The following is a 13,350-nucleotide window of genomic DNA, read 5'->3' as shown; positions in this document are numbered from 1 at the left end:
ACCCAGTCTCTATATGTCCTCGCTCACTGCTCTTTCCTTAACCTCTGCCAACGCAAGCTTTAGACGCGTTGTCTAGCAAGAAAAGTCGAGAGATGTCAACAAGAGATCACAATACATCAATCGAGCCCGAAATACCCGCGTTGGACGAAATATTGACAGAGATTTGGATGCATATTATCGACCGACTTAAATTCTCGATTTATTTTAGTCTGAAAGGAACTAATATGTAGTGGTAGGAAGAAACTTTCCCTCAGACTTATGTGAGATGTGTGTGTATGCCGCCGTGGAATTGAGGAAGGAGCATCTTGCTTGACTACGATCGCGACGCGTCTCATCGCAAAAAAAAAAAAAAAAAAAAAAAAAAAAAAACCATGATTCACGACTTTTAGCTGGTGTCCATCACGTGCTGGTAAGAAATAACGTGCCCCAAATGTCTTTTCGCGTCTCTTCATGGTCACAAAAGCCTTCGGTGCCACCCTCGTCGAAATTCCAACCCACCGGCTACATCTACCCACACTTTCCTTCTGTTTTTGATCACAGAAGCCTACATCCTCTCAAAACTTCTGTCAGTCTCTTTACACTCCCCCAAGGATCATGTTGGCGATCTGGCTAGGAATTCGCCACGAATATCCGATATCAGTGAACAGTTCTGTGTCTTTGCTGCAAGGCTTCAGATGTCTCCTTTCTTAAGACCCAGCCCACTCCTATCAGGCTAGGGAAAGTGGTAGGTATCTACCTCCGCCTCGAATTCATCTGGTATCGCCCGGGAGGCTCCTGTTGTGCTCCTGCATTCGCTAACGTTTCATAGGTGTGGACGACCAATCTCTCTCGAGTTTGGCACGTTGTTTGGTATCTCCCTCTGCGCTCTCCTTGTTCTCATGCATCTGCTAATCTTCGATAGGTGTGAACCGCCATTTCTCTGTCGAGTTTGGCACGTTGTTTGGTACTCGTGCTCTCTAACTAACTCTCTACCGCCCGTCATTGCTAATGTTCCTTAGGTACGATTAAGGGCTCTGTTTGGTACCCATTACCAGTCCCGCTCGACGTCTTTGCCTCCAGCTAATTCTGAATAGCTGAGAACCTTATTCCACCTCGAGATCAACGCTCCCCACTTGTCACGGTGTGCTTTTTCCACTGGCCCAATGTGCCTTGAACGACGCTGATAGCTCCTCTAGATGACGTCTTCCGCCAAGGCAGGTTCTGCTACGGCTTGGAACAACAGAACCTTCGTCAAGGACTGTGCCGTCTTCGCTAGCGACGAGTTCAGCCCCGTCCTTGCTGCAGGGAAGCCCCTAGGCACAAACCTCCCAAAGATTGGCGCTCGAATCTTTAGCTTCAGAGCTGCCGATACGGATCCGTGGATAGGCTTTGTCCTCGAATTCCCTTTGGGGAAGAGTCAAGAAAGCAACGATGACTCTGGTTTTGGCGTCCGCTACCACTGTAAGCCTTTCGTTCTCTTTGACTCATTTCCTTTGCGTCCTACGATGTTGTCTTGCTAACGAAGGATGTGCAGTTGATCGAGCGCCCAATGCAGGTGGCAAGGACGGCCCCTCCGGACCTGGCATTCGGCAACTTGACATGCACAGGATTACCGTCAAGTTTCCTCGCGGCGATGTCGCCTTTTCCTGCCACGAAGCGAAGCCAGAGCAGCTCGCTGTCTTCCCAAACGCCAAGAATGTGAAGAAGGGCTTGACAATAGTTTCGGCCATGCTGAGAAGCCCTGCCCGAGTGGATGGATTTGGCATACCATTCGCAAATCCAGAGGACCAGGAACTCGAGGGTTGGGTAAACGACAACCAGCCCATCGTCGACGGCGTGTCGCTTCTCGACTTTCTAAGTCGAGACACCTTCCATTTCCTAGTCGACTACCAGCTTCGGGAGACGAAATGGGAGCTAAGGGAGGAACTACTCCCTCCCTCTTTCCATTACCCGTACGGCGACCAACATGATTGGAAGCCGGAAAGGTATAAGCGGCTCTTGGAGACAGCAAAGAGCGATCGGCAATTTTTGCCTGCCTATTCGTAAGTGCCTCCAATCTTCCTACAATCTCGCTTACTGACTAACGATGACGATAGATATCCTGATGACAACGCTCATCTGGCGGTAGTGACACAAGCGAACATCCAGGATATCTTCTGGCTTCACCTAGCCGCAGAGGAAATCGCAAAACGCCGATTCCCAGCCTACTTTGTGCCGATCGGATTCGCTGGTCCCTCCGACGCCAAGACCTTCTACGCTATCGTCGCTCTGACGCCGCAATTCAAGGCAAAGTATGAGGCTCCTTGGCGTCGACTGGCCAAAGGCGGGGTGTTGCGCGTCAACCTCTACGGCACCGCCGAGCAGGTAGAGCCCGAGGCCTGCTGGGACGCCATGCTGGTTGAACATCCGGAAGGTGTTCAGCTCCTAGCGGCCCATCCGACCGAAAAATATGAGGTCGTGCTCAAAGTACGACGTCCCAAGGTCGGTCCCCAGTACGCGGCCAAGACGTTCGTCGGCCGCTCAGAGGCCAACCGTTCATCGAAGGCAGGGAGCAACCACTAGAACTGCGTCTCCCTGGTCTTTGATGCCCAATTGCCTGAGCTCGAACGCAAGGTCCATGCGATCTGTGACTTTCATCCCGAGTCCAGACCTACTAATCCCGAAGCGTTCGAGGCCATGGAGGATATGTCTGCGGCGTCAATGGCCAGTTTTTATGAGCGCCACGGATACCGTATGGATCTTCATCGCGCTCTCATGAGGGGGACGGGATTTTACGAGTGGATGACCCAGGGCGGTCCCGCCGGTGGTGATGTGAAAGGTCAACACTCTATTGAGGTTGACGATTCCTCTAGTATGTCTCGCTTACCTCACATCGTGCTCCTCCACTTACTAACCTTTGATAGTCATTAATCAGGTAGCCGAAGCTTTGGATTCTCGTACACTGGGCAAGTCGAAGTCTGGAGCGCTGCGATCTCTTCCGGTAGTCAACTTTCTCAACATCCAAGGCCAGAAATACATCGAGGCCTTAATGCAGGAAGTCCTACCTGAAGATCGTAGCAGGCTTTCCAAATATCTCAGTCATAGAGCACTCGGTCTCGGCATGGTGTTGGCAGTACGTCTAATGGCCTTTTTGGGGGGGTTTCAACGTCCTTGTATTGATCCTTCTGCATGGATACTAACATTTCCGACAGGGGCCTGGTTTTGGTAAAACGACAGTGTTATCTGTCGCAACACTCGCCATGCAGGCTAGGCTCGGTCCCATCCTCGCTTCCGGCCCATCGAACATCGCGGTAGACAAGTTCGCCGAACGCCTGGACAGAGTCACCAATTCTGTGTGTGACCGCTACAGTAAGGGAAAGCCCCATGACGCTGAAGGCCAGGCACGCCGAAGGTTGGTCGTCCGCGGTTACCGTCTCGAACACGAGTACTCCGCCTTTCTGCATTTGCTCGAGAAGCCTACCGATGCCGACAATGCAGCCCCGAGCCGAGAATGGGGTAACCCGTCACAATGGAAACTCCATCTCTCCGTGGCGTTCTGGGCCCTCGTCTGCCTTCGAAGTCAGGCAACTGAAAACATTCGTCAGCTTCACCCTGACGATTGCCTAGCCTTACACAAGCTCCGTCTCAAGATGGACAAGGACGTAGAGTACGAGCGTCTGCGAGCTGTGGCATCTGGAGGCATGGCCTGGGAAGAATACCAAGGAGGACTTGGCCCGATCCAGCCGCACCTCGTCAGCCATGTCTTTGAATGGATTGTTAGCCACGCTGACATTCTATGTACCACTCCCGCCATGACAACTGTGGGCAAGGCGTACCCGCGTTTTAAGGGCGAAACGGCAAGGGGGGTGGCAGTTGACGAGGCCGCCAACATGAACCGGGCCGACCTGGCTTGCGTCTGGGGGAATACCCTACTCCCCTGTTTACTTGGCGGCGATCCGAGGCAATTGCCGCCGACTATCATGACTGGCCATGAAAAGGACTCCACCGGCCACTTCATCCACCGTCTGGCAGATGACGGCAAGATTTCACCTCTGGCATTCTTCCAGGCCACAGGAATGCCCGTATTTCGCCTACGTAAGCAATTGCGTATGGCCAAGGGCATGTTTGACTGGATTGCTGAGGAGGTTTACCCTGAGGTGAAGTTCCAGTATGGTGCAAATTGTACCATCAATCTTCCCCAGTTTAATGTCGGCAGAGATCTAGAAGCCTACATCCAGGCAAGGCATCCTGGGGTAAAGCCCTGTCCTCCCGGGCAATTGCTCCCTGTCTTCCTGCATTGCCAGGGCTCTCGTGTGTTTATCGACGACATGACCGGGTCCAAGAGATGCCCTGGCCAGGTTAAAGCTGCTCTGGACTTTGCGACAGCCTTCGTGAAATCCAAGAAGGCTGATGCAGCTCGACTTGCCATCATTGCTCCATACGCAGCCAACGTTCAACTGGTTGGGCAGATGGTCAAGCATCCCGAATACTCGGCACTCAGGGCGATGCCACCCGCATCGACAGTGGACGGCTACCAGGGCGGGGAGGCGGACATTGTTATTGTAGTGATGGGTACCACTTCGGCTTCTGGCCCGGGCTTTACGAGCGACGCGCAGCGTCTCAACGTCATGTTCACCAGACAGAGATGCGGCCTCGTGATCGTCGGAGACCTATATGTCTGCGGCCCTGTCGACAAGCCTAACTTTTCGAGGAAGGTCAAGCTAGTGGACTACGATGGGCATGAGACCTGGACCACCGCCACTCTGCTCCGGAAAATGTACAACAGACTGTACAAGGCTGGTCGGGTAGTCCGAGTGAGCAGCACCATCTAGGCAATCTGATTTTGGTTTTGAACGTGCTGGAAGAACTGGGGCCTGTATTGTGGAGTAATAGTTACTTGAAGAGCCTAAGTAGAAAATATGCAATCGCCAGTGGATTTGAGTTTGCCAGCCAGGTGTCTAACAGAATGCAAACAGAAGTTTAACTTGAATTTGCTCTGAAATCAGTGCAACAATTTTGATCAATACCGGATCGCCATGCCTCCTGGTGCTGGCTGATCCTTTCTTACATCCACTGGGAGGAGGATAGAGAGGTTGGCGAATGATCCAAATAAGGACATGTGGTGGCTTAGTGGGTCATGTTTCGGATTGCCATTTGCCAGTGTCCAGCCGCTTCGATTGCGGCTCCAATTCAAGCGCTCAGCCCATTGTCTCGTCTACTCTGTAAATAAACACTGGAATTCCTACAATCGCGATTCTCAAGGTGACTCAATCGTACGAGGTAATGTCCTTTTACGCCAATATCCTCTAAAAGACCTGTCCAGCGCCTATCACAAGCCAGATGGAGCGTAATATTCCGCCGCTAGCTGCACCGGAGAGCCTCGAACGTGACTCGGGGCCAGCCTCAGGACGGACGACCTCATTTCCCACATGGCGTTCGACCTCAAAATCCTGGCGGATTTATAAGATCGGGGGAGTGACGGTTCTGGGAAATCAAAACAATTTAACTTACATCGGTAGAGCCACACATCTACAACCAGCAGACGGTTTTCAGTTTCAAGCAGTCATGGTCCCCATTCCAATTCTACGGGATGTCTTTGAACGAATCCACCTCGAAAGTACCACATCAGAGAATGAGATGTCGCCGCGAATTCATCCTGCCACTCTGGAAACTCTCCCCGTCGAAATGGTATTCCACATCGTGAGCAGCCTAGGCCCTGTGTCCCGTGCTTCGCTAGCCCTCACCAACCGCATACTGCTCAGAGTATTAGGAACAGACACCCTAAACCTTGACGACCAAGAGCGTCTGAAATTCCTTCAGCTCCTGGAAAGGGACGGCGAGCTCCCGGACCATATTCTTTGCGCCGCATGCCTCAAATTTCACCTCCCAACCGTCCCTCGAGACTGGGCGGAAAAGAACAATGATGAGATCCTTCAGTACCACAGATTCCCCGATCAACGAGATAAATCGAGAATATGCGAGGAGAGTCCCCCAACACTACAGCCCCAGGTGCCGTTTAGCGCAGTTGCAGCTGTCATGAGATCGACACGGCATGGCTGGGACACTTATCCCTTGTCGATGCTTGATTCCACAACCCCCTTCAGCCACCCAAATGCATCAGAGGGTCAGGTGAAGGTCACCACGAAGGCTAAAATATTTGATGGACACTTGATCCTCCAACGTGAAGTGTGGATAAGCCTAGGTTTTGAGGCTCAGGAAGCGTTACAACAAGAGGCATCATTAAGAAGGCAGATTCTGCGATGTAACAGCAAGATGGGCGAATACCTACGAAAGTGTTTTCCGCTCGCATATTGCTGCCCCCATGATGAATGGTACTCGTGCTATGATTTTGTATTCAGCTGCGATTCCGCGATTGGAACATGGACCCGCCACCATCTCCGCTGCCTCTGGTTTCACCCAATCGATTGCTCCGGCGGATGCGGCTGGGTCCCTGGCATGGCTCCTTTCCCTGCCTCTTGCTCCAACTGCTATACCGCATATCACATGGAGAAAAGAGATGCCAAGGGAACAGGGCATAGAGCTCTGGTCATCACATCGTGGCATGATCTCGGCCGCGGAGAGAGTCCCTACGAGCAGGAATGGGCTCTATTTGTTGATGAGCCATCTCGGATGCCTGAGGAGATGCAAAGATGCGATGAAAGTAGAACTCGGAAGCTCCATAACATCTGGGACTCAGAGGCACGTCCCGTGGAACATGGTACATGATGCTACTAATAATAGCCCATACGTTGAGTCATGAATATCATAGTATGTTGTTAGGAATTAGCGGATAATGGATATCTGCTTATCATTAACGCTGACGTGGTGAAGCCATGAGATGTAAGTAAACAATAATATACTGGAAGAGTGAACTGTGTGGGCACTGGGGATGATAGTCAAACTTCAAAAGGATAGTTTCGACCACGATGCCGGCGTCGTGTACTTCAAGGCACCTTGTCACCTTCAACCTGTCCGAAGCAGACACCTAAGCCTCTGGTGGCCACACTCCATCTCGTCACGTCGCGTGCCGCAAAACGGAACAGAGCTTATTCACGATAAATGCCAGAACGGGTATTGAAATTCAGGCGGTGTGTACGTGGGTCCAGCGTTACGCCACTATGATGTCTACAAGAACAAAATTCCCCAAGTGAAATGAGTGCTGTCATCTTCAGTCTATTCGCCCCCACAGGCTTCCAGAATCCCCTTCTCCTTCTTCCCCTCTAGCCTAGCTACTATTCAGGGTCCCTGGGCATATTCTCTCAAAAAAGCCTGTCGCATTCTCCAGGGCCCAGAATGCCCTCCACTTCTCAGTACTATCGTGTATGTTTCTCCCGGTGCCATCCTGTCCATCCGGTTCCCCTCCCTGTCGTGATGCCAGAAGTCTTCCAGCCATGCCTCGTCTAGAAGTCTCCTCACCTTCCGGCCCGTCCGATCACCGGTTCCGGCGCACCTGTGCAATTAAGCCCCCAAGACCAGAGGCAAGGCACATCCTGATCGTGGTTCTGGGAGTATGAAGTAAACAGTTGTGAAAGTACAACCCGCAGCAACCCAACAGAATCCCATATATTCCGAACTCTTTCGACCTCAAGCACGGAACCGTCCCAAAAGGTATTGTTAAATGAACATTGATAGCCTATCTATGTTTAAATATCTACAGTGAATCTAAGCGGTACATTTATCATTAATCAATCCGTTGCCACTACATCTCCCTTTGGCTCTCCTCTTACCGTTTCGGCCGCCCGGGATTTTTCCTTTCGCCAGCTTCCCCTCCCTCTACGCAGCCCGCTCGTTCGGGGCTTAATAGTAGAAAGTAATCAATTGTATTGTAGATTGGTGCGTGGGAGGTCGTCCATGATTGGGTGGCAGAAAGAGAAAGATTGAAGAGAAGTCAAGATGTGGTGGTCAGGGATGAACTGGAGACGGCTGATGGGTCCCAACACAGCAACCAAAGTCACCGGCGTGCCTAGTGCCCATATGATTGTTGCGAAGCTCAAGGTCGCAACACCACAGCACACGGGTTCCCAAGCCCCCCAATCAACACGGAACTTTTTCTATTTCTCCTGGCGTATTCGACAGCTTCGCCGCCGAACTTGGAGGCACGCCTCACATACATCGTGGGCAACCACGACCAAAAAGCAAACCAAACTCCCCCACAGCCACTAAAACCACCAGGGTGCCCGGTGCCCACATGACCGTCGCCGAGGATAGATGCCGAAACCGCAGCGTACGGCCACCCAAGCCCCCCGTTCGACAAAAACGTTCTCTATCTGTCCTGACATCGGGGGACCCGGGCGTGTAAATTCCAGTGAACACGCCGTTCAGGCGGCGAGCGAAAGACAGGCCACTCCAACAGCCATGGCGTACCCGATGTGCCATGGCCACTTAGGATCCTCTTTTTGCCGAGGCGGCGAGAAGGTGAGAACCGCCACGCACATCCCACATCCCGAGGACTGTGGTGAAGACTTGGATGTGATGGGCGATCACCTGACGCTCTCATCGGAAATCCGGGATCTCACGTTCATGATGGCGAGCGTCGAGACTGTTAGAGTTGAGCGGCGCTGAAGCGACTTGACTGGTGGTGGCTTCAGGAGTGGGGCGTATTCCAGAGTAGTGACCGATCGACCCAATCTGACGCTCAGCATCATTATAAACCAAGAGAAGTAATGGCGTGCCATTCCGCTCTGGCGATGGCACCACGAATTGCCCTCCGCCATGTATGGTGATACCAAGGCGGATATCAAGCCCCTGAGCCTCTCCCCAATGCCCAATTACTGCAGCAAGCCGGCCCGCCGTAAATTCATTGGTATTGGTAAAGCTGAGCTCAGCATTTGCCAAGGTCTTCTGAATGAAAAGAGTTCAATAGATCATCGATAGTGGGCTGTACCAGACTCGGATATTGGGCCCATATGCTATTTATTACGGCGTAAAGCCCGCAATATAGATTCGAGGATGATGTAGGAATCGTAGCCTAGCTGTTCGGAAAGCTTTGCGCCAGAGCTGGGACTTGGGTACGCGTTCTTGTCTGGGGAGGATTTGATGTTTGGGGTAGTGCCACCAGGATCGGCACAATAGATGATATCCTCGACAACGCAGTCGGTCATTTTGCCTTGCCAGGGGGAGAACAATGTCGATAGGCAATTGGGTTAACTTAGGCAACTCGGCCGATGGGAGGCAGGATCGAAGTGCACGAGTAGCAAAAGGAGGAGCAGGATTGGATCGAGCGACGCTGGCAGGCTACCACAACAGCAATGCCAGGTGTCGAGAATCGAGAATCGAGAACCAGCAATAGAAGAACCGAAGACGGCAATCTCGACTAAATACTTTTGGCTGTAATGCACCAGGCACTCGCGTCTCTCCTTCTCCCTTTGGATGTTCACATGGCGCTGGCGCTCTTGCTCTTGCCGAAGCTCCTACACCAAGAAGGCGGGATCTTGACGCCAGGCCCTCTCTTCCTCCTTTTTCTCTGCTCCGCCTTGTACATGTTTATTGGCTCCTCAGTAGCCTCGTGGATCGCCTGGAGCTGCAGCTCCGTAGTTTGCTGCTGACCCTCCTCGCGGGGCCTCCTTTCCTCCCTCTCCTCGGGGTTGCGTTAGCAACGGGCTTTTCCATTACCGCCGTTGCGTTATTTATTTTCTTCCGCTTCATTGAGCAATCTTGTATTCTTGGGCGTATTTGGGTGCCATGTCGGTCGGGTGCTGGCACCCCGAATACCTCTCCGCCGGGGATGGTGGCACCGGGGCGGACAATAAGCCCATGCCCCTCTCCCCAGTGCCCGATTACGGCAGCAAGCTGGTCCGCCGTGAATTCATTATCGTTAGTATATATTCCTAGCCGTCCTAGCCGGCGCCCAATAATTCCGCCGTACTAAGAAGCAATTAAAGAACAACTCTACGGCGAGAGTTATTAGCTCTAAGAACAAGTCCAGACGACTTTTCTATAAGGGACTAAAAACCTCTCCTCACTGTATGTGAAATTCAGGCTGCCTTATATTCCCCCCAATTATGGGACAGTCCTAACTCGGAAAGCGTTCTGCCGCGGCAGACTCTGCACCCAACTCCCAAAGAGCTCATTCGCAACGCCTAAGTTAGCGACTAATATACTTTTTAGGCGGCGACGGACTTACTGCGAAGGTCAGACACTCGGACGCTGTGAAGCGGTCAACCCCATTAGGCAGTTTCCGAATTCTGGTTCGCCCATCCTCATCAAAGTGGACGAACCAGGTGAAAGACCGGAAACTAATACCCAGGGCCCTAGAATTAAATAACAAGACTACGTGAAATCAAATACGCTATAGGTGCTTCACTCCATTGAAACTAGCTCCTCTTGATTGTACCTTCCGTCGTGCCCGAATCACTCCACCCATTGGGCTGCCACTACCCCTGCTTTAGCTTCCACGGTGCGGAAATCCGTAGTTTTCCTGCTGCTTGGTTTGTATTAGCCAGAAGCCTGGATCACATTAGGGTCTGGACTCACGCTTACATATGGCTCAGCAGGCATCTCGTAAATCATCCTGGATGCAGGCAGCTCTCCCGGGGAGCCTGACTGGCAGGTAAGTGGTGGGGAACCGGCAAGCTCAGTCGCGGTCGGCTGCGCCGAGAGTTCTTGTGTGTGAGGTAGTGGGCTTGGTCCTAGGGATCCCAATTCGGCAGTCGGCGGGCTTCTTGCACCAAGTTCAGCAGCAGATTCGGTAGCGGGCTTCTCCTGGCCATCGATCTCGGGCTTCCCAATCTCCTCGGCTGTTTTCCCAATCCCTCCCAATTCCGACGGTCCGGTTGCGACATTCTCAACGACTGGGTTCTGCGGGACTGGGTTCTGCGGCATCCCGGGCTTGGACCGCTTCCTCAGGAACCAAAAGAGAAAAGCCGCACCGGCGAGAAGACCTATTCCGACAACGGATCCCACGACTGCACCGGCAATGACACCGGCCTTGCTAGACCCCCCGCTTCCTTCATTCCCGTCGCCGCTTGAGGACGAACCGTTGCTCTCTTCGGCAGTCGAGTCCGCTAGGGTGTGGTCGTTAGCGTAAAACTGACCTAGGAAATGGGTCCCTTACTCACAGCTTGGCTTAGAAGTAATACCGGGAAGCTGTCGATACAATGTTGCAGCGGATGTAGGTAGCCCCAACTTCTCAATGCAGGTCCTCAGAATAGCCGAAGGCGTTACATCTGGTGAGGCTTCATAAATTCTCAATACCCCACATTCACCAAAAATCTGGGCGCTAGGAGATGTCAGTAATTAACTATCCATAGATAAGACGCCATCCATCAGCATCGTTCAGAAAACTGACCATGTCGTGGATGTTGTATCAGCGTCCACTTTATCTCCATCCCTTACAGTCACAGACTCGAGAAGTGTATTGACGTTATAGCACGAGTAACCATGGGAAGCTGCGGTGTATTTCCCTAGTGAGAGGTGCACACATCCGCCTGTTCCCCCTCCTGTGCTGAAGCTTGCACTCTCGCCCGTACATTTTGCCGTGATGGCTGAAGTCTGATTGTTAGCAGTGGACGAACAGCTGAGCTGAGAAAGTGAGAGTAGGGGATAGGAATCGTCGTACTCTTGTCTCCGTCTATATAGTAACCGATTATAGACGGATCATCCACGGCTAGAGCAAGAGAGGAGAAGTAGAACACAGCGAGAAGTGGACGCATTGCAGCCAAGGATGCGTGTCGCCGCCAAGAGGCCGTTAGGCTGAAGGTGGAAAAAATTGAAGTAGTCAAGGAAGGTGTCTTTCGTCGCTGCCACATATGCAGCCTCAGAGACAGACCTCCCCTGGGGCTTGGGGAAGGAGAGTTTTCATGGACTCTTGGCAGCCCTACAGCAGAATTTAAATTGATAAGATGAGGGAATTGCCAAGAGATTGGTAGCGTTTTGTGAAGATCGTCAGCACTGCATTAACGAAGGTTCTGAGAGATCCGATTGGCCTGACGAATGTGTCAACCATACCTGGTGGAAATTAGCTCCTTAGACATAGCCCTTTTGTTCTTTGGGATCGGCGCTTTCGAAATCCCAAAAGGGTTTATTTCCGAATTTGGTGGGGGAGCACTTCCGGAACCGTGGTATCATGTCACCTTTAATCCATCCGTAGGATTGGGACTTCGCAGTCGTTTCCTACTTCGTTGACGGGTGGTATTGCAAAACGCTGCAGTGTGGTACAGAGCTCGGTACGTACGAAGTAGAGCACTATTAAATCTCTCCGGCGATTGGTCTAAAATTTCAATCCCATGAAAAGATAAGCTTGGGCAACATTTCGTCGCGGTTTTGTCGTTGCGGGTAATATTACCGCCCTGGCTGACCACACCTCTCAGATTCGGGCAAGGTTCTCCCTACGGGATCATGCGCTTCCTCCTAGCCCTGAGAGACCCGACGGAGAACGCCAACCTCGTGAGAATTGAGATCTTTCCACCGGAATGTCGCCATCAAGCACGACTTCTTGGGCGAAGGTCAACGACCAAGGTATTAACTCGAGATGCCGAGATGAAACTGACAGAAAGATCGGCTCTGATCGCTGTTACTATTATTGCACATCGAGACCTGTCAATTATCGATAACTCTCTGTGCCCGTGGAGTGGATAGAACCTTTGCTTCCTGTTGCATCAAATACTTCCAGTTCTATAGGGAAGCCCACCTACCAATCGGCTACATCGCCCTCCCCAACGGGCCGGAGATCTCGTACATGTCTTTCCCTCGGTCACCCGGCCCAACACATCCAACCAACCCCTCCTAGCACCATCTACACCTCCATGAGCTCCGCCGCTGCCCTAGCCAACGACGTCACTGTCATGTTCCTCCTCCTACACCGTCGAAGATATCGGAATTTCTCAAGCACTGGAACTCTTTCACGTAACCTCAGCTGGATTGGCGAGCACATCGCGACGCTTGACCCTGGCATTTTGGGTGGCACCTGTTAGACTGTTAGCATCGTATAACCCAGACTCTTCACGACTTACTTGTAGGTGGTCCCCTTGGTGCTTATTAGCTAGCTTACTGGATTAGATTTCGGCCGTTAACAGCCGCAGCAATGTGCTGCACTCTTCTATACTCTCGTAGCCACAGTATTGAATGACGTCACGAACCACGCTGCCTCATCAGGGCACCCGGAGGTAAAAAAAACCTCAGTGAGACCACTCGCCAATGCTACCCATTTGGGACGCTTTGTTCCAGCGTGGGAATTGTGTCTTTCGCGATTCAGCTCTGTCCGAGTCATTTCATGGTGGAGCTTCTCGGTTTCTATCTTGGTGGTGGTGAGGTTATTGTTTAGTTTGTTCACATCCGCCGGGTTCACTTAGTTCCACAGCGCCATCATAAGCGACTCTTGAGTGGTTTTTGATTGGCATCACACAAGTAGCACCGGGGCTGCCCCATTGGTGTCGTAGGTATTGCAGGTGATCG

At 52.1% G+C, this 13,350-nt stretch overlaps 2 protein-coding genes across 2 annotated transcripts; one reads left to right on the top strand and one right to left on the bottom strand.

The window, feature by feature from the left end:
• Positions 1–1,175: 1,175 nt before the first annotated feature.
• Positions 1,176–4,790, top strand: SAPIO_CDS4166 (uncharacterized protein; the record flags this gene model as incomplete). The annotated part of the gene is made up of 6 exons (XM_016786784.1): positions 1,176–1,440; positions 1,514–2,021; positions 2,076–2,486; positions 2,628–2,830; positions 2,883–3,091; positions 3,171–4,790. 6 exons carry the CDS (start codon positions 1,176–1,178, stop codon positions 4,788–4,790), a joined length of 3,216 nt encoding a protein of 1,071 aa, XP_016643760.1.
• Positions 4,791–9,331: 4,541 nt separating this feature from the next.
• SAPIO_CDS4165 (uncharacterized protein) lies at positions 9,332–11,248 on the bottom strand (the record flags this gene model as incomplete). The annotated part of the gene is made up of 4 exons (XM_016786783.1): positions 9,332–9,535; positions 10,438–10,961; positions 11,016–11,169; positions 11,246–11,248. 4 exons carry the CDS (start codon positions 11,246–11,248, stop codon positions 9,332–9,334), a joined length of 885 nt encoding a protein of 294 aa, XP_016643759.1.
• Between the last annotated feature and the right edge of the window lie 2,102 nt (positions 11,249–13,350).

The sequence above is a fragment of the Scedosporium apiospermum genome (assembly GCF_000732125.1).
Source record: "Scedosporium apiospermum strain IHEM 14462 chromosome Unknown SEQ_SAPIO_0090, whole genome shotgun sequence".
Taxonomy (NCBI): domain Eukaryota; kingdom Fungi; phylum Ascomycota; class Sordariomycetes; order Microascales; family Microascaceae; genus Scedosporium; species Scedosporium apiospermum.
The sequence above is the reverse complement of the archived record's forward strand: the minus strand, read 5'-3'. Positions and strand labels throughout refer to the sequence as shown.